The 19,009-nt window shown below is 43.2% G+C and overlaps 1 protein-coding gene across 2 annotated transcripts in view; it reads left to right on the forward strand.

The window, feature by feature from the left end:
- Positions 1-19,009, forward strand: part of FAM234A (family with sequence similarity 234 member A) — a 155,007-nt gene that overhangs the window by 74,129 nt on the left and 61,869 nt on the right. For both annotated transcript variants that reach the window (XM_029576783.1, XM_029576782.1), the window contains one exon: positions 15,063-15,195. In XM_029576783.1, coding sequence (XP_029432643.1) covers positions 15,063-15,195 — 133 coding nt within the window. The remainder of the gene's footprint in view (positions 1-15,062; positions 15,196-19,009) is intronic.

Here is a 19,009-nt window from a genome sequence, read left to right on the forward strand (position 1 = left end):
CCAAGGGTCCATCAAGCCCAGCATCCTGTTTCCAACAGTGGCCAATCCAGGCCATAAGAACCTGGCAAGTACCCAAAAACTAAGTCTATTCCATGTTAACATTGCTAGTAATAGCAGTGGCTATTTTCTAAGTCAACTCAATTAATAGCAGGTAATGGACTTCTCCTCCAAGAACTTATCCAATCCTTTTTTAAACACAGCTATACTAACTGCACTAACCACATCCTCTGGCAACAAATTCCAGTTTAATTGTGCGTTGAGTGAAAAAGAACTTTCTCCGATTAGTTTTAAATGTGCCACATGCTAACTTCATGGAGTGCCCCCTAGTCTTTCTATTATCCGAAAGAGTAAATAACCGATTCACATCTACCCGTTCTAGACCTCTCATGATTTTAAACACCTCTATCATATCCCCCCTCAGCCGTCTCTTCTCCAAGCTGAAAAGTCCTAACCTCTTTAGTCTTTCCTCATAGGGGAGCTGTTCAATTCCCCTTATTTTGGTAGCCCTTCTCTGTACCTTCTCTATCGTAATTATATCTTTTTTGAGATGCAGTGACCAGAATTGTACACAATATTCAAGGTGCGGTCTCACCAAGGGAGTGGACAGTGGAGTGCCTCAGGGATCTGTATTGGGACCCTTACTTTTCAATATATTTATAAATGATCTGGAAAGAAATACGACGAGTGAGATAATCAAATTTGCAGATGACACAAAATTGTTCAGAGTAGTTAAATCACAAGCAGATTGTGATAAATTGCAGGAAGACCTTGTGAGACTGGAAAATTGGGCATCCAAATGGCAGATGAAATTTAATGTGGATAAGTGCAAGGTGATGCATATAGGGAAAAATAACCCATGCTATAATTACACAATGTTGGGTTCCATATTAGGTGCTACAACCCAAGAAAGAGATCTAGGGTTCATAGTGGATAACACATTGAAATCGTCGGTACAGTGTGCTGCGGCATTCAAAAAAGCAAACAGAATGTTGGGAATTATTAGAAAGGGAATGGTGAATAAAACAGAAAATGTCATAATGCCTCTGTATCGCTCCATGGTGAGACTGCACCTTGAATACTGTGTACAATTCTGGTCGCCGCATCTCAAAAAAGATATAATTGCGATGGAGAAGGTACAGAAAAGGGCTACCAAAATGATAAGGGGAATGGAACAACTCCCCTATGAGGAAAGACTAGAGGTTAGGACTTTTCAGCTTGGAGAAGAGACAACTGAGGAGGGATATGATAGAGGTGTTTAAAATCATGAGAGGTATAGAACAGGTAGATGTGAATCGGTTATTTACTCTTTCGGATAGTAGAAAGACTAGGGGGCATTCCATGAAGTTAGCATGGGGCACATTTAAAACTAATCGGAGAAAGTTCTTTTTTACTCAACGCACAATTAAACTCTGGAATTTGTTGCCAGAGGTTGTGGTTAGTGCAGTTAGTATAGCTGTGTTTAAAAAAGGATTGGATAAGTTCTTGGAGGAGAAGTCCATTACCTGCTATTTAGTTCACTTAGAGAATAGCCACTGCCATTAGCAATGGTTACATGGAATAGACTTAGTTTTTGGGTACTTGCCAGGTTCTTATGGCCTGGATTGGCCACTGTTGGAAACAGGATGCTGGGCTTGATGGACCCTTGGTCTGACCCAGTATGGCATTTTCTTATGTTCTTATGTTCTTAACCGCTTTACACTAAACCTCTGCAGGACCGGGCAGTACTCCGCACTCACCCTAAGTTCTTACCTAAGGTAGTATCAGAGTTTCAGTGAGAGGAGAGGATCACCTTGCTGGTGGCTGAAAGGAATCAGTAAGTTTTTGCTTGGGACATTGTCTTTTTTAAAAGTATTGGGGCAAAGTTAACTATTTGGGAATATTATTTTGTGTGTTTGTGCTTTTAATAGTCAATAAGGCAGTGAATAAACAAGTTAGACTGTATTTTTAAATAGTCAATAAGGCAGCTAGTAAGCAGTAGGTAGTGTGTTTATTTTTAAAAGTCTGCAGAACTGAGTGTTCTGCAGACTTTTAAGAACTGAATGTTTGTATTAAAAAAAAACAAAAAAAAACCCCACCCTAAAAGTAGCCAGAAGCTAGAAATAAGCTAGGAGCAGTGTATACCTAAGTAAAAAGGTTGAAAAGTTCAGCTCAGCTACTCACCTTGGAAAAGTGTTGAGGTAGTGTGATTTGGTTTGAATAGGTACCAACATTTGTTAATCAAGAGAGTAGTGAGTCACTCTGGCTGACTAACTGAAGTTAGACTGTTTATATTACCCACCCCTAGCTCATCCTTTAATTTATAGGCAGGTGACACTTTCACCAAAAAAAACCCCCAACAACAAAAACTTTATTGAAAGTTTGATCAGACCCCGGTAGGCCACTACCAGACATATAGTGACTTCACTAATACATTTAAAGGACGTTAGACACATTCCTCCTCCCATAGCAACCTAAAATTTAACTAGGAACTGATCAAAACTGAGATGAACAGCAGTCCAGCAGCAAGAGGGGGGCTTCCCAGTCTTTTGAATCGAGTGTCACATGTATGATTTTTACCCACCGGTGAGAAGTTGTACATGTGCATGCGATGCAAAGAGCTCCTGGCTCTCAGAGAATGAGTCCGATCTCTGGAGGCTAGAGTGGCAGACCTGGAGGAGCTGAGGCAGACAGAGAGGTATATAGATGAGACCTTCAGGGACATAGAAGCCAAGTCCCAACTTTAGACTGGCAGCCTTAGTGCTGCCTTGGAGGAAGAAGATCTCATGATTGGAGAGCATCAACCGGGTGCAGCAGGAAAGGATCCTGTAGCAAGGACCTGCTCTCCAGGTGATGCATTGTCCTTTCGCACTGAGGATATCTCCCCAAGGCCTTCTGCCCAGGAGGAAAGGGTTAGGTCGGCCGTCATAGTTGGTGATTCGATTATTAGGAATGTAGATAGCTGGGTGGCTGGTGGGAGTGAGGATCGCCTGGTAACATGTCTACCTGGTGCGAAGGTGGCGGACCTCACGCGTCACCTAGATAGGATTTTAGACAGTGCTGGGGAGGAGCCGGCTATCATGGTACATGTGGGCACCAACGACATAGGAAAATGTGGGAGGGAGGTTCTGGAAGCCAAATTTAGGCTCTTAGGTAGAAAACTTAAATCCAGAACCTCCAGGGTAGCATTCTCTGAAATGCTCCCTGTTCCATGCGCAGGTCACCGGAGTCTCAATGCGTGGATGAGACGATGGTGCAAGGAAGAGGAATTCAGTTTTGTTAGGAACTGGGGAACCTTTTGGGGAAGGGGGAGTCTCTTCCGAAGGGATGGGCTCCACCTTAACCAGGGTGGAACCAGACTGCTGGCACTAACCTTTAAAAAGGAGAGAGAGCAGCTTTTAAACTAGAACAAAGGGGAAAGCCGACAGTCACTCAGCAGCACATGGTTCACAGAGAGGTATCTTCAAAGGATACTAATGATGCATTAGAATTAGGGCATCCCGACAGTGAGGTTCCAATAATAAAAAAAAGTAGTCCAAGTGCCAGTACTTAAAAACTCACCTGAGCTAAAAAATTCTAACTTATCCCTATCAATTAAAAAGCAGAATGAAAATACAAAAAACAAACTTTGAAATGTTTGTATGCTAATGCCAGAAGTCTAAGAAGTAAGATGGGAGAATTAGAATGTATAGCAGTGAATGATGACATAGACTTAATTGGCATCTCGGAGACATGTTGGAAGGAGGATAACCAATGGGACAGTGCTATACCGGGGTACAAATTATATCGCAATGACGGAGAGGAGCACCCGGGAGGCGGTGTGGCGCTTTATGTCCGAGATGGCATAGAGTCCAACAGGATAAACATCCTGCATGAGACTAAATGCAAAATTGAATCTTTATGGGTAGAAATCCCTTGTGTGTCGGGGAAGACTATAGTGATAGGAGTATACTACCGTCCACCTGGTCAAGATGGTGAGATGGACAGTGAAATGCTAAGAGAAATTAGGGAAGCTAACCAAATTGGTAGTGCGGTAATAATGGGAGACTTCAATTACCCCAATATTGACTGGGTAAATGTATCATCGGGACACGCTAGAGAAATAACGTTCCTGGATGGAATAAATGATAGCTTTATGGAGCAATTGGTTCAGGAACCGACGAGAGAGGGAGCAATTTTAGATCTAATTCTTAGTGGAGCACAGGACTTATTTATTTATTTATTTGGAACTTTTATATACCGACATTCATATACAAAATATATATCATATCGGTTTTACATCGAAACATGAATCACATGAAAGAATGCATTACATCAAACAAGGGAAGCAAGAACTGGGATGCATTACATCGAAACAGGGATACAAGAACTGGGGTCAAACATTGCAGGAAAAAGCCTCGCTCTTCCTGCGAGCAAGAAACTGAGAAACGCACAGTATCACATTTCCTGGAAGTACATAACTGGGGAAATAGTCAACTTTACTAGAAAAAGAAGAAGAGAGGGACAGAGCATGTGAAATTAGGTAGGAATGGACAAATATGTGGATTATTAGAATATGAAAGAGGAGGGGAATATAACAAGAGAAACTGATGAGGAATGGACAAATATGTAAAAAACGAGAGAGTTGGAATAAAGGCCAGAGGATGAAAGCAGGTTTAATAACAAGGGGGAGAGAAGGATGCATAGCCTGCCAGCAGGAAATGCAAGATCAGAGACCGAAAAAATTGATTAAATAAACTAGTCCAGTTGGTAGGGAAAGAAATGGTTCATGTGTATTCGGGATAGAGATGTTTCATCTGTGTTGAGACTCTTTTTGAAAGTTGTCGGGCATCTTTCTTGCCGGAGATCCGGGGGGAGAGCATTCCATTGCGGAGGACCAGCTGTGGAAAGAGCTCGTTTCCTGAAAGAAGATTTAGCAGGTGGGGCGTAGAGAGTGTCTCTATGAGCCGATCTAACAGGTCTAGTGGGTTGTGGAATCAAAGAGGGATCTTTAGATCTAGCTGGGTCAGATTGTGCATGGCTTTGTGTATTGACTTTAGGACTTTATACTGAATTCTAAATTTGATTGGGAGCCAATGAAATTGCCGCAATATAGGTGTAATGTGCTCCCTTTTGTTGGTCTTGGTCAGAATCCTAGCCGTAGCGTTCTGTAACATCTGCAAAGGTTTGATGGTGTTTGCTGGGAGACAGAGAACAAGAGAGTTGCAGTAGTCTATTTTTGAAAATATAATGGCTTGAAGAACTGAGCGGTAGTCTTGGAAGTGTAGGAGAGGTCTAAGTCTTTTTAGTATTTGTAATTTGAAAAAGCAATCCTTTGTGGTGTTAACAAATTTTTCTAAGTTTAGCTGGTTGTCCATAATGACTCCAAGGTTTCTCACATGGGCGGAGAAGGTTGGTTGAGCAGTGAGTTGTTTGGCTACTGTGTTGTTGACGTCCTGGGAGATGAAGAGGAGTTCTGTCTTGTTGGTGTTAAGGACTAAGTTGAGGCTTGTGAGAAGGTGGTTGATTGATTGAAGACACCTATTCCAGAAGTGGAGCGTTTTAGGGAGTGAGTCCGTAATTGGGATGAGAATCTGAACGTCATCGGCGTATATGTAGTGATTTAAATTTAGATTTGTAAGGAGCTGGCAAAGCGGGAGAAGGTAAATGTTGAAGAGGGTTGGGAAGAGAGAGGAGCCTTGGGGGACTCCCAGGGTGGAGCTGACAGGATGGGATTCCTTGTTATTGATTTTGACCTTGTAGAACCTGTTGCTAAGGAAAGACTTGAACCAACTAAGCACAGAGCCTTTATTTATTTATTTATTTATGGATTTTATATACCGGGAGTTCCTGTATACAATACATATCACTCCGGTTCACAGTTAAACGGTAATAACTACTGCCGTGTAGCAGTTTACATGGAACAAATCAGAAACTTGATCTAATAAGCATAAGCGAAACTAACTAGTTACAACTTTAAACATATAAGTAAGGCAATATAAATCTTAGCTAAATAGTGTAGAGAATAATACATTAGAACCAAAGGACCAGCGTTGTTATGGGTTGTTATATCAGATTGTTCTTAGCTCTCTGGGAATGCTTGCAGGAAGAGCCAAGTCTTTAATTTCGCCTTAAAAGTGGTATGGCACGGCTCCAGGCGGAGGTCTGGTGGTAAGGAATTCCAGAGGGACGGGCCCGCGGTTGATATAGCGCGTCTTCTCAGTGAGGATTTTGCGGGCTGAGTAATCATTCTGTTTTGGTATGCACTTCTAGTCGGCTTGTCCGAAGTATGTAGTTGCAGCTTGAAGGTTAAGTTGAGTGGGGATATGTTATGAAGGGCCTTATGCATCATCATGCTGCTTTTGAACTGTATCCTGTATTTAATGGGGAGCCAGTGAAGGTGCTGGAGGATCGGGGTGATGTGGTCTCTTTTTTTGGTGTTGGTGAGAATTCTTGCTGTGGCATTCAGCACCATCTGGAGGGGTTTTGTAGAGCAGGCAGGAAGTCCTAGCAGAAGTGAATTGCAATAGTCTAGTTTCGGGAGAATGATGGCTTGGAGTACTATGCGGAAGTCTCTGTAGCGTAGAAGTGGCTTTAGTTTCTTTAAAACTTGTAATTTAAAGAAGCATTCTTTGGTGGTGTTGTTGACAAATTTATTGAGGTTGAATCTGTCGTCTAATATCACACCCAGATCTCTGACTTGTGGTGAGGTGGTGTATCCTGAGGTGTCTGGAGAATTGCTTGAGGTCTGTGAGGTATGTTTTTCCGGTGCTATTATCAGGATTTCTGTTTTGTTGGTGTTCAGAACCAGGTTGAGGCTGCTTAACAGCTCGTTGATGGATGAGAGGCATTTATTCCAGTAGGCCATGGTCTTGTGTAAGGTGTCCTTTATGGGGATGATAATTTGAATGTCATCCGCGTATAGGAAATGGGTAAGCTTGAGGTTGGAGAGTAGGTGACAGAGTGGGAGAAGATAAATGTTGAAGAGGGTGGGGGAGAGTGAGGATCCCTGTGGTACTCCCATATTGGCTTGGATGGGATGAGATTCCTTGTTATTTATTTTGACTCTGTATGTTCTGTTCTCTAGGAAGGATTTAAACCAGTTGAACGCTGCTCCTGTGATGCCGATATCTGTGAGTCGTTGTAGTAAGCTGGTGTGATTCACGGTGTCGAACGCCGCTGACAGATCCAGGAGTGCGAGAAGGCAAGGATGGCCTTTTTCAAGATTGAAGATGATGGTGTCAGCTAGAGTAGTTAATAGTGATTCGGTGTTCTTATTCTTCCGGAATCCAAATTGGTTATTGGTGAGGATATTGTTGTCATCGAGGAATTCCGAAAGTTGTCTGTTAACCACTTTCTCCATAATTTTGGCTAACATAGGAAGGTTTGCTATAGGTCTGTAGTTAGCAGGATCTGTTGTGGGAAGGTTGGGTTTTTTGAGGAGCGGTTTGAGCCTTGCAGACTTGAGTTGATTGGGAACTTGGCCTTGGGCGAGAGAGCGGTTAATGATGTCTGCGAGTGGCTTGGCTACGATGTCAGGGATGGAGCTAAGCAGGTTTGATGGGATATGGTCCAGAGGGTGAGAAGATGGTTTTATCTTCTTGAGAATGTTTGCTATTTCCAAGGTGGACGTGGGTTCGAGGGATGTGAGCTCTGGTGTGTGAGTGTTAGGTTGAGGAGCGGGTGCTGTAGATGCTTGCGAGCTATGGAAGCTGGTGACATTAGTGTGCGGGGGTGTCCCTTTGAGAGGGGCAACGAGAGTGGTAATTTTTTTGTCAAAGTAGTTGGCAAGCTCATCGGCTTTTTTAAGAGCTTGGTCGTCTGGGATGCACGGTCCAGGTGGTTTTGTGAGGGCTGAAACATAGGCGAAGAGTGCTCTTGAATCAAATGAGAAGTGGTGTATTTTTTTGGAAAAGAATTCTTTCTTGGTTTTGTTGATTTCGGTTCTGTATGTGTTAAGACATGATTTGTAGTTGAGGAGGGATGTTTTAGTTGGGTTTTTTCGCCATTGGTTTTCTTTGCTTCTAAGCTCGTGTTTGCGAGACTTCAGCTCTGTAGTGAACTATGGCTTCTTGTTGTCTTTGTCTGGGTTGATGGTCTTTGTTTTCATGGGACATACTTGATCAGCGATCTTGTTAGTGATGTTGAACCAAGAAGATGTAGCTGAGTTGGTGTCTGTGAGGTCTAGATTCTTTAGTTCCTTAGTCAGATGTTTGCTTAGGTGATCTCCTGAGCACTGTTTTCTTACCGAAATGGAGATAGTTTGAGTTGTGTGGGGTGGAGGTTCAGGTATCTCTAAAGTAGATGTGATGATGCTGTGGTCAGACCAAGGTACTGTGGAACAGGTAGGGGTGGAGTGAGATGAGAGACCTTCGTTTATAAAGATGAGGTCTAAGGTGTGACCTGCTTTGTGGGTGGGATCTTTTACTATTTGTCTGAAACCCATATGGTTGAGGGAGGAGAGAAGAGTTTTACAGTTAGAGGATTGAGGTTGGGCATCCACATGGCATCCACATCCTTTGCCTATGTCAGCTAGCCGTTGCACGAGAATTGAGTGGTTCACAGTGTCGAAGGCAGCTGATAGGTCAAGGAGAGCGAGAAGACAAGGTTGTTTGTTTTCCATGCTCAGGAGTATGGTGTCTGAGAGTGAAATTAAGAGAGATTCTGTATTTAGAGACTTGCGGAACCCGAACTGAGCTGGAGCTAGGATTTTGTTTTCGTCCAGAAATTCGGAAAGTTGCTTATTGACTATTTTTTCTAAGAGATGAATGGTAGGTTGGCTATTGGGCGGACGTTAGCCGGATCTGCAGGAGACAAATTGGGTTTTTTCAGTAACGATTTGAGAATAGCAAGTTTTAGAGTGTCCGGAACTAGTCCTTGAGATAAAGAACAGTTTATGCCGCAATGGGCTTGGCAATGGTTTTTGGGATGGAGGAGAGTACGTTTGAAGGAATCGAGTCTGATGGGTGTGAGGAGGGTTTGTACTTCTTGAGCAAGGTTTCTATCTCTAGTGAAGAAATGAGCTCAAAAGCTTCGAGACTTGTGTTTTGTTGTAGAGAGGCGGAGTAAGGAGGAGGGGATTGTACCTTGTTCATGATTAGCGGGTATATGAAGTTGTTGATTTTTTTTCTCAAAGTAGGAGGTGAGCTCTGAGGCTTTGCTAGATGCTTGGTCGTCCGGAATAGTTGGAGGAGATGGTTTGGTGAGGGCCGAGACATAGGAAAACAGTGCTTTAGAGTCAAAGATGAAGTGATGGATTTTCTGGGCGAAGAAATCTCTCTTTGTTCGGAGGATAGCGAACCTGTAGCGGTGCATGAGGGATTTATATGCTGCCTGGGTCATAGAAGAAGGGTTTTTTCACCAAATGTGTTCTCTACTTCTTAGTTCTTGCTTGAGGGTTTTCAGTTCAGGTGTGTACCACGGTTTCTTGTTATCTGAGTTAGGATGTAGAACTTTAGTGGTTATGGGGCAAATTAGGTCTGCTACTTTATTAGTGATCTTGAACCAGGAGGAGGTAGCTGCGATTGCATCGGAGAGGTCCAGATGATCTAGTTCTTTGGATAGAAGGGAGCTGAGGTTGTCCGTGTTGCATAATTTCCTAAATTGGATAGTGGATTTATGGGGAGAATGGGGTGTGGATTGCTTGATTTTCAGGACTGTGGTGATCATCTTATGATCGGACCAAGGGACCGGAGAGCTTGTGGGGGTGGATGAAGGGGTGAGACCTTCATTTAAGAAGATTAGGTCCAGGGTGTGTCTGCTTTATGGGTAGGGGTGTTAATGATTTGATTGAAACCCATGTAACTAAGCGTAGAAAGGAACGTGTTGCAGTTGGAAGAGTGAGGGGTCGAATCAACGTGAAGGTTAAAGTCTCCCAAGATTATAGCCGGAGTGTCCGTGTTGATATATTTAGCTATGAGTTCAGTAAGGGGACAGGTCTGATTCTAGAAGCCCTGGAGGGGCGTAAGTTAGACATATTTGAAGATGTTTGGATTTAAATACTGAGAATTCGAGGGTGGAAGATGAATTGGAATGTAGTAGTGAAAATCCTAGCTCTTTTTTTGCAGTTAAAAGAAGACCGCCACTTTTTTTTTTTAAGTCTAGGGATTGAAAAAACGTCATAGGTATGTATCGGAAGTTGGTTGATTAAAGCCATGTCCTCGGGCTTCAGCCAGGATTCGGTGATTGCACAGATGTCTGGTTTGGCCTCCAGAAAATAGTCGTAGAGGATGTGGGGTTTTTTCGTGAGGGATTGTGCATTAATTAGGGTTAGTGAGAAAAGGGTGAGGCCCAGAAGTTGTTTAAGCGGAGAGATCATGATAGGAATCAATCTTTTTTGTTGAATGGTGGGAAAGGTAGTATTTTTTAAGTGGTTTATGCGGAGGTTGTTGATGATAGGGACTTGTTGATGATAGGGACTTGGTGAGAGAGGTAACGGTGGTGGGGCTGCTTGGCAATAGCGATCATAATATGATAAAATTTGAATTAATGACTGGAAGAGGAACAGTATGCAAATCCACAGCTCTCGTGCTAAACTTCCAAAAGGGAAACTTTCATAAAATGAGAAAAATTGTTGGGAAAAAACTGAAAGGAGCAGCTACAAAAGTAAAAAATGTGCAAGAGGCATGGTTAAAAAATACCATTCTAGAAGTACAGTCCAGATGTATTCCACACATTAAGAAAGGTGGAAAGAAGGCAAAACGATTATTTTATTTATTTATTTATTTAAAAACTTTTCTATACCGTTGCTAAGTTATATACCATCGCAACGGTTTACAAATAGGCACATAGACTAAAGCATGGTTAAAAGGGGAGGCGAAAGAAGCTATTTTAGCCAAAAGATCTTCATTCAAAAATTGGAAGAAGGATCCAACAGAAGAAAATAGGATAATGCATAAACGTTGGCAAGTTAAATGTAAGACATTGATAACAGACTAAGAGAGAATTTGAAAAGAAGTTGGCCGCAGAGGCAAAAACGCACAGTAAAAACTTTTTAAAATATATCCGAAGCAGAAAGCCTGTGAGGGAGTCAGTTGGACCGTTAGATGATCGAGAGGTGAAAGGGGCACTTAAAGAAGATAAGGCCATCGCGGAAAGATTAAATGATTTCTTTGCTTTGGTGTATACTGAAGAGGATGTTGGGGAGGTACCCGTACTGGCGAAGGTTTTCATGGGTAATGATTCAGATGGACTGAACCAAATCACGGTGAACCTAGAAGATGTGGTAGACCTGATTGACAAACTGAAGAGTAGTAAATCATCTGGACCGGATGGTATACACCCCAGAGTTCTGAAGGAACTAAAAAATGAAATTTCAGACCTATTAGTAAAAATTTGTAACCTATCATTAAAATCATCCATTATACCTGAAGACTGGAGGATAGCAAATGTAACCCCAATATTTAAAAAGGGCTCCAGGGGCGATCCGGGAAACTACAGACCGGTTACCCTGACTTCAGTACCAGGAAAAATAGTGGAAAGTGTTCTAAACATCAAAATCACAGAACATATAGAAAGACATGGTTTAATGGAACAAAGTCAGCATGGCTTTACCCAAGGCAAGTCTTGCCTCACCAATCTGCTTCACTTTTTTGAAGGAGTTAATAAATGTGGATAAAGGTGAACGGGTAGATGTAGTATACTTGGATTTTCAGAAGGCGTTTGACAAAGTTCCTCATGAGAGGCTTCTAGGAAAAGTAAAAAGTCATGGGATAGGTGGCGATGTCCTTTCGTGGATTGCAAATTGGCTAAAAGACAGGAAACAGAGTAGGATTAAATGGACAATTTTCTCAGTGGAAGGGAGTGGGCAATGGAGTGCCTCAGGGATCTGTATTGGGACCCTTACTTTTCAATATATTTATAAATGATCTGGAAAGAAATACGACGAGTGAGATCAAATTTGCAGATGATACAAAATTGTTCAGAGTAGTTAAATCACAAGCAGATTGTGATAAATTGCAGGAAGACCTTGTGAGACTGGAAAATTGGGCATCAAAATGGCAGATGAAATTTAATGTGGATAAGTGCAAGGTGATGCATATAGGGAAAAATAACCCATGCTATAGTTACACAATGTTAGATTCCATATTAGGTGCTACAACCCAAGAAAGAGATCTAGGCGTCATAGTGGATAACACATTGAAATCGGTTCAGTGTGCTGCGGCAGTCAAAAAAGCAAACAGAATTATTAGAAAGGGAATGGTGAATAAAACGGAAAATGTCATAATGCCTCTTTATCGCACCTTGAATACTGTGTACAATTCTGGTCGCCGCATCTCAAAAAAGATATAATTGCGACGGAGAAGGTACAGAGAAGGGCTACCAAAATAAGGGGAATTGAACAGCTCCCCTATGAGGAAAGACTAAAGAGGTTAGGACTTTTCAGATTGGAGAAGAGATGGCTGAGGGGGGATATGATAGAGGTGTTTAAAATCATGAGAGTTCTAGAACGGGTAGATGTGAATCGGTTATTTACTCTTTCGGATAATAGACTAGGGGACACTCCATGAAGTTAGCATGTGGCATTTAAAACTAATTGGAGAAAGTTCTTTTTTACTCAATGCACAATTAAACTCTGGAATTTGTTGCCAGAGGATGTGGTTAGTGCAATTAGTATAGCTGTGTTTAAAAAAGGATTGGAAAAGTTCTTGGAGGAGAAGTCCATTACCTGCTATTAATTAAGTTGACTTAGAAAATAGCCACTGCTCTTACTAGCAACAGTAACATGGAATAGACTTAGTTTTTGGGTACTTGCCAGGTTCTTATGGCCTGGATAGGCCACTGTTGGAAACAGGATGCTGGGCTTGATGGACCCTTGGTCTGACCCAGTAAGGCATGTTCTTATGTTTTTACTACCTACCTACCTTTCCCAGGCCTCACTCCAATCCGCGAGAACAGGCTCTGCATACACTTGTTTGTAAACATGCTCTAGCCTTCTATCTAGACCGTACAGCTGCCCACAGGAAAAGCACTCAGTTGTTTGTCTCTTTCCACTCCACCAAATTGGGGCAGCCTGTGGGTAAGCAGACTCTCTCCTCCTGGTTAGCGGACTGCATATCCTTTTGCTATCAGCAAGCAGGCATTCCACTTGAAGACCGTGTTAAGGCACACTCTGTGAAAGCCATGGTGACTTCAGTAGCGCACCTACGCTCGGTGCCACTTCCTGACATTTGCAGGGCTGCTACCTGGAGTTCCCTCCATACCTTTACAGCCCATTATTGCTTAGACAGGGCCGGAAAACAAGATTCCATCTTCTGCCAATCTGTCTTGCGCAACCATTTTACAACTTGATGTACCAACACCCTTCTGCCTGCCCATTAGGGTTCAGGATGCCCTCTACCAAATTCTTCCCTAATCCTTGTGCCTATTGCATATCTTGGGTACATTTGGTACATTTCTCGGACATCCTCAGCTCAGTACTCACCTATATGTGAGGACTACCGTCCTGCTTGTCCTGTGAGAAAGCAAATGTTACTTACCTGTAACAGGTGTTCTCACAGGACAGCAGGATGTTAGTCCTCATGAAACCCGCCCACCACCCCGCTGTGTTGGGTTCGTTTTCTTATTTCACTTTTCGGCACTGTCCTACATAGACCAAGAAAATGGATAACTTTCTAGCTCTTAGCAAGGTGGAAAACACTGCCGCTGAGAATCCACATTGCAGCAAGAGAGCCCTTTCAAAGACCATACTGGAAGACAATAATAGTCAGATCTTTGTGTGCGCCATAAGTTGAAGGGGCAAGACCACCAGAAGCTGCTGCAGATCTGCATACCATAGTGTCCTAGGCCAATCTGGAGTAACCAAGAGCCCCATTCCTTTCTGGTGTTTAGTTTTTTTTGTTTTTTTTGTTTTTAAATCAATCTGCCCAACATGGACCTTGGAGGAAAGGCATACAACAAATTGTCTTCCGGACACTTCTGCACTAGGGCATTGATCTCCACTGACTTCAGATCTCTCCTGCGACTGAAGAATTGTACAAATTTCACATTTTGAGAAGTTACCACAGGTCTAGGATTGGGAGACCCCAGCGATCCAGAATCAGCTGAAAGGACTGAAGGGGGACTCCTGCTGGCTGCAGGTTTAGTGCCATGCCCAGTAGGTGCCAGTCAAAGTTCTAGAAACTTTGACAAAAGTGTTCCGTGATTGGGCTCCATCCTGTGATGTCACCCATATATGAGGACTAACATCCTGCTGTCCTGTGAGAACACCTGTTACAGGTAAGCAACATTTGCTTTTCTTTAACCCTACCCCCTGCCAGACAAGCAAAGTGAAACAAAACAAAAACATTCCACAGTCTCCGAATCACTGCATCAAAAGCTGGAGCCAACCTCGACATCAGAAATTTAATCAGGAATACAGTCACAAATTTGTCTGCATGTCTGATATCACTGCTTGGATAGCCCACTGCCACTTTAAACTCAACATTTTCAGGTCAGAACTCCTTATCTTGCCCCAAAACTCACTTGTCCTCATTCCCCTTTCTCTATTTCTGTGGATAACACAGTCATTCTTGGGGTCATCTTAGACTCCTCTCTTTCGCTCGCTCTCCCTCCTCTACACATATCCAAAACACTGCTAAATTGTCATTTCTTTTTCTGGATCACCACAATCCACCCCTCTTTTTCTGAACACAATTCCAGAATCCTCATCTCCTGCTTAGACTACTGCAGCCTGCTTCTCATAAGTCTCCAGTGAACCATCTCTCTCCACTACACTATTCAGAATTTAGTTGTGTGAAATACTTTCAAGTGCCTGAAAGGCAGAGTATAAATCAAATACATGTTTCACCAGAGTCACTACCCTCTTATAATTTGCTTCTGAAGTCACTACATTGGCTTCCTGTTTCCACATAAAGATCAAACACCTTTTACTCACGCCTCACTACCTCGCCTCTTTTTATTTCTCCCTATACCCCTCCTCGTGAGCTCCATTTATTGGGCAACTCACTTCTATTCATTATTCATACATTTTATTTTGAGCCAATCTGTTCTAAATTGAAAACTTAACATATTTCAAATCCATAGGTAAACTGTCTAGTATAATTAGTATGTGATAGAACCTATCTAAATTATTTTAATGCATTTTTTTCTTTGCATGATTTTTGTAGATTCAAGGCTACTTCTATTCAGGAAGAAATGGAGATGTTATAGGACAGAATGGCAGCCTGAGCCTTAATGGAACAACTGGGTACTTGTTGCATGTCACCAAGTCTGGCACTCGCTATCTTCTATTTTACAAGGGTAATTGAACCATTCCTTCACACTATCCCATCTAACCAACAGTGAACTGCTTCATTCTGTAGAGAAAGCTCTTCTTAGGTCTTGAGGTTTTAGGAAGCATCTGCAATATCCCGTCATGAAGGGTTCCCTATTTATTCTGGATGCCATCATCATTGCATTATTTTGGCAATCTGACACACAGGTGAGCACAGTGTAGGTTCTTCCTTTTGCTGCACAGCCTGTGAACATAGCAGGGAAAGGAAGAAAACAAAGCTGGCTTACTGCAGTAATAGAGGTGATACTGGAGGAATTGGTAATTTATGCTGAGAGTGGTGAAGCTGTTGGGTATGTTTCCAGAGGAAGCGGGACCTGACTGCATCCATGTACATGTTTCAGAGGAAGTTAGATGAGCTCCTGGAAGACAAAAAGTTGACATCCTTTCTTTAGATTTCAAAGCGCTGATCTATGGAGCTTACCTTTCTGGGACCGTGAAGGAAATTCTGGGACCGTTTTGCTTTTTGTTCTTTTATCTGGCTCACCACAGGGGAACTGCCAGAAAGCTGCCTGAAGAAGATGAAATTGTTGCTCTGCAATCTAATGTGTTTGTTACTGAATTAGTAATGCTGAAACTTCTTTTTTTTCTTTTTGACCCAGAGTGAATTCACAATAAGTAAGGTAGCAAGTACACTTGATCTAGAGAGATCAAACTTATGTTTTTTCTCTTACATTTTAAGTGTCTCATTAATGTATCTAACTGTGTTGCTTCTAATTAATTTTCCATTGATTTATGCACTGTTTATATTGTACTGGTGGCTAAATGGGGATAGCCTAAAAACAGGTTGACCATTCCACTTGCCACACTATCTGTTCTCTCTCAGAAGGCAATTGTGTATATATTGTCTTTCAACTTATCCGTCTGAGCAGCTGCCATTCCAGTTTGAAATGTTCAGTAGTGTGCAGCATCTGTTTTTATTGTTGAGTACTTCAGTAATGCTGGTATTGAAATAAAGATGTGAATAAATGGCAAGATAATTTCTATTTTTCCGTTGATAAACAGGCTGAATTAGCCATGCTTTTCGGGTGATGTCACTGGCGCTTTCACAGGCATTCTCTTTGAGTTACTGCGCCTGTGCAGCATTTCCCAAGCGAAGCTCGATACCAGTCTCTTCAGTTTAGTTTTTTTTTTCCATGCTCAGGCATGGACACGTTTCTTTTCTCTGCGCCTCTTCAGGTTTTTCTATCCTTATTTCTTCTTCTTTGCGTTAGCGATTTCCCCAAACAGCACTTTTCAGTGCCACAATATCGGGCCCCAAAAACCCCGGCTTTAAATATTGTCAGTGCAGACACAATGTCCATCACTGACAACCATAATTTCCTAGTTTGTAGACAGATGGACTCAGGACCAGTGGGTTTATGCTCCTCTGCCAACAGATGGAGATGGAGCAAGCTGCAATGACCCCAGCCTGCCAGTATTCTGTCTTCAGCAGATGGTGGACATGCATCTCCCTATGGGGATTGCTTTGAGCTTTTTGAAAGGAGAAGTTTGAAATTCTAAATTCAGAAAAAGAAAGTCCCGCACTTCTGCGGTGATACCTAAAAGTCCCTGTTCCAGTTGAGAATTCCTGAGATGATTTCCGTGGTCCCTCAGAGTTGTGCCTTTGGTCCTATAGCTGGGTTTCCCAGTGTGGACTTAGCTGCTAATTCAGTTGAAAGGCAGCGGGTGCAGGAGGCTGAGCATGGTACTGACGGCAGATGCCCTCTCCCCCTGCAGCTGGAGACTGTCTCTGTACTCAGCTGGGTAAGTGAACTCTCAGGTAAGGTTTAAAAATAAATAAATACATTAAAAAAAATTTTAAAAAGTGTTTTCCCTGAATCGGAGACAGAGGGGTTTCAGGACTTTCTATGGTCTCCGTTCTCCGCGCGCCGTGCCAACATTCATTCCCGCTCCCATTGGGGTTGGGGAACTAGGTAGCCTGGCAGGTTGAGCAGCCCCTAGTGGGCTAGACTTTTTTCTTGCACGTCGTGTGGTAGGACATGGCAGCCATTCTCGCATGCTGTTCTGCTGCCCTCTATAGACCATCAGTATGTGCAGTGTGTCAACTCTGCGCACATGTGCGCTCTGTTTTTGGGCGCACTTTATACATGCACAAACTTTTTTTACGCGCTTTGCTTGCTGCACAGGTTGTGCATGCGCCTTGCTTGCTTTCTTTTAGGTGCTTTATTTTTTGGATGCATTTCATTTTTGAGCGCGAACCATTCCGACGCACATTTACTGCAGCGATGGTGCCAGTAAGCAAGAAGCCTAAGTGTCTTCCTATTTGTGTTGCCTGTCATATTAGGACTTCTCAGCCTGACCTGGTTTCTAACCTGTGTAGGCACTGCTCAGATGCTCAGGGAGAGTTGCTTTCTCGGATTTTGCTAAGCCTGGCTCTTCCCATTCTGATGATGGGTTTGTCACAGCTTTGACTGGGGGGGACGCCAGATCTTGGTTCTCCCTTGACTGGCTTCTCTGCTGGCGAGGGCATTTCTGTGGAGCAGCTCCAGTTCCTTCTGGACTTGGTCTGGACCTGGCTGCTTTTTCTTGGGTGGAATTTTTTCAAGGCATACAAGCTTTTCTTCAGACGCAGCCCTCTGCTTCCCCCGTTTCTATCTGGTCGGACCCTCAGCTGGTGGTTCCTCCCTCTTCCAGTCCTATGCTTAAGCGCTGGGGCTCGACTCTGCTCCCTGCGGGTGTTCCCGATAGGAATCCGGTTGGCACTGATGATGAGGTTGATCCTGATTTCCTGCAAGATGGAAAAATTCCTCCAGGGCTGGAACCGTATCGAACAATGTTGTGATTATTTCATAGAGATGAACTGCTGGCCCTGATTTCCCAGACCTTGCAACAGCTGGGTGTTCCTGGTTTGGATGCTATGGCAGAGCCGAGGAAGAATCCCATTTTGGTTTCCTTATGTAAAGCCTCTTCCCCCCCCCCCCCCCCGTGATGGATGCCATCCAGGAATTGATTGCTATGGAGTGGGATGCCCCAGAAGCATATTTTAAAGGGGGCGGACTTTGGAAGGCCTGTACCCCCGGATCCGACTGTGTGAGAGCATTTACATTTTCCCAAAGTGGATGTTCTGGTATGTGCCATGTCTAAGGGGACGACTATCCCTGTAGAGGGAGGAGCGGCCTTGAAGGATGTACATGATAGAAGGCTTGAAGCTGTTCTTAAACAAGCCTTTGAGACAGTGGCGATGAATTTACAGATTGCCTCTTGTTGTGCCCTAGTGGCAAGATCTTGTCTGCTTCTCTCTCAGGAGGTTGAATGTGGAGGGAATTCCAGAGCGGTTATGGAGCCTGCTATGCCTTTTTAGCAGACGCAGGCTGTGATTTGGTCCGGACCTCAGCCAGAGAAGTGGCTTCAGTGATAGCGGCCAGGTGTCAACTCTAGTTGCGAAATTGGTCAGCTGATACAGCTTCCCAATGAAGGTTTGCCAATCCACCTTCCAGAACAGGAAATAGGGGGATGTCTTTCTCTCTTTTTTCGGACCAGTGGTCCTGGAGGTAATACGCAAAGGGTATGCACTGGAATTTTGCAATATTCCTCGGGATGTGTTCATGGTGTCCCCTTGCCACTACCTGCAGAAAAACAGGCAGTGGAGTTCTTGCTTCAGAAGCTCCTTAGGCTGTGGTTCCAGTGCCCACGTCTCAAGAATGTATGGGGTGATAATTCCATTTATTTTGTTGTGCCCAAGAAGGAGAGCTCCTTTTGTCCCATCTTGGATCTCAAGAGGGTCAATTGTCACTTGAAGGTGACTCATTTTTGAATGGAAACCTTACGCTTTGTAATAAT

This window comes from Rhinatrema bivittatum, chromosome 14 (genome assembly GCF_901001135.1).
Source record: "Rhinatrema bivittatum chromosome 14, aRhiBiv1.1, whole genome shotgun sequence".
Taxonomy (NCBI): Eukaryota; Metazoa; Chordata; class Amphibia; order Gymnophiona; family Rhinatrematidae; genus Rhinatrema; species Rhinatrema bivittatum.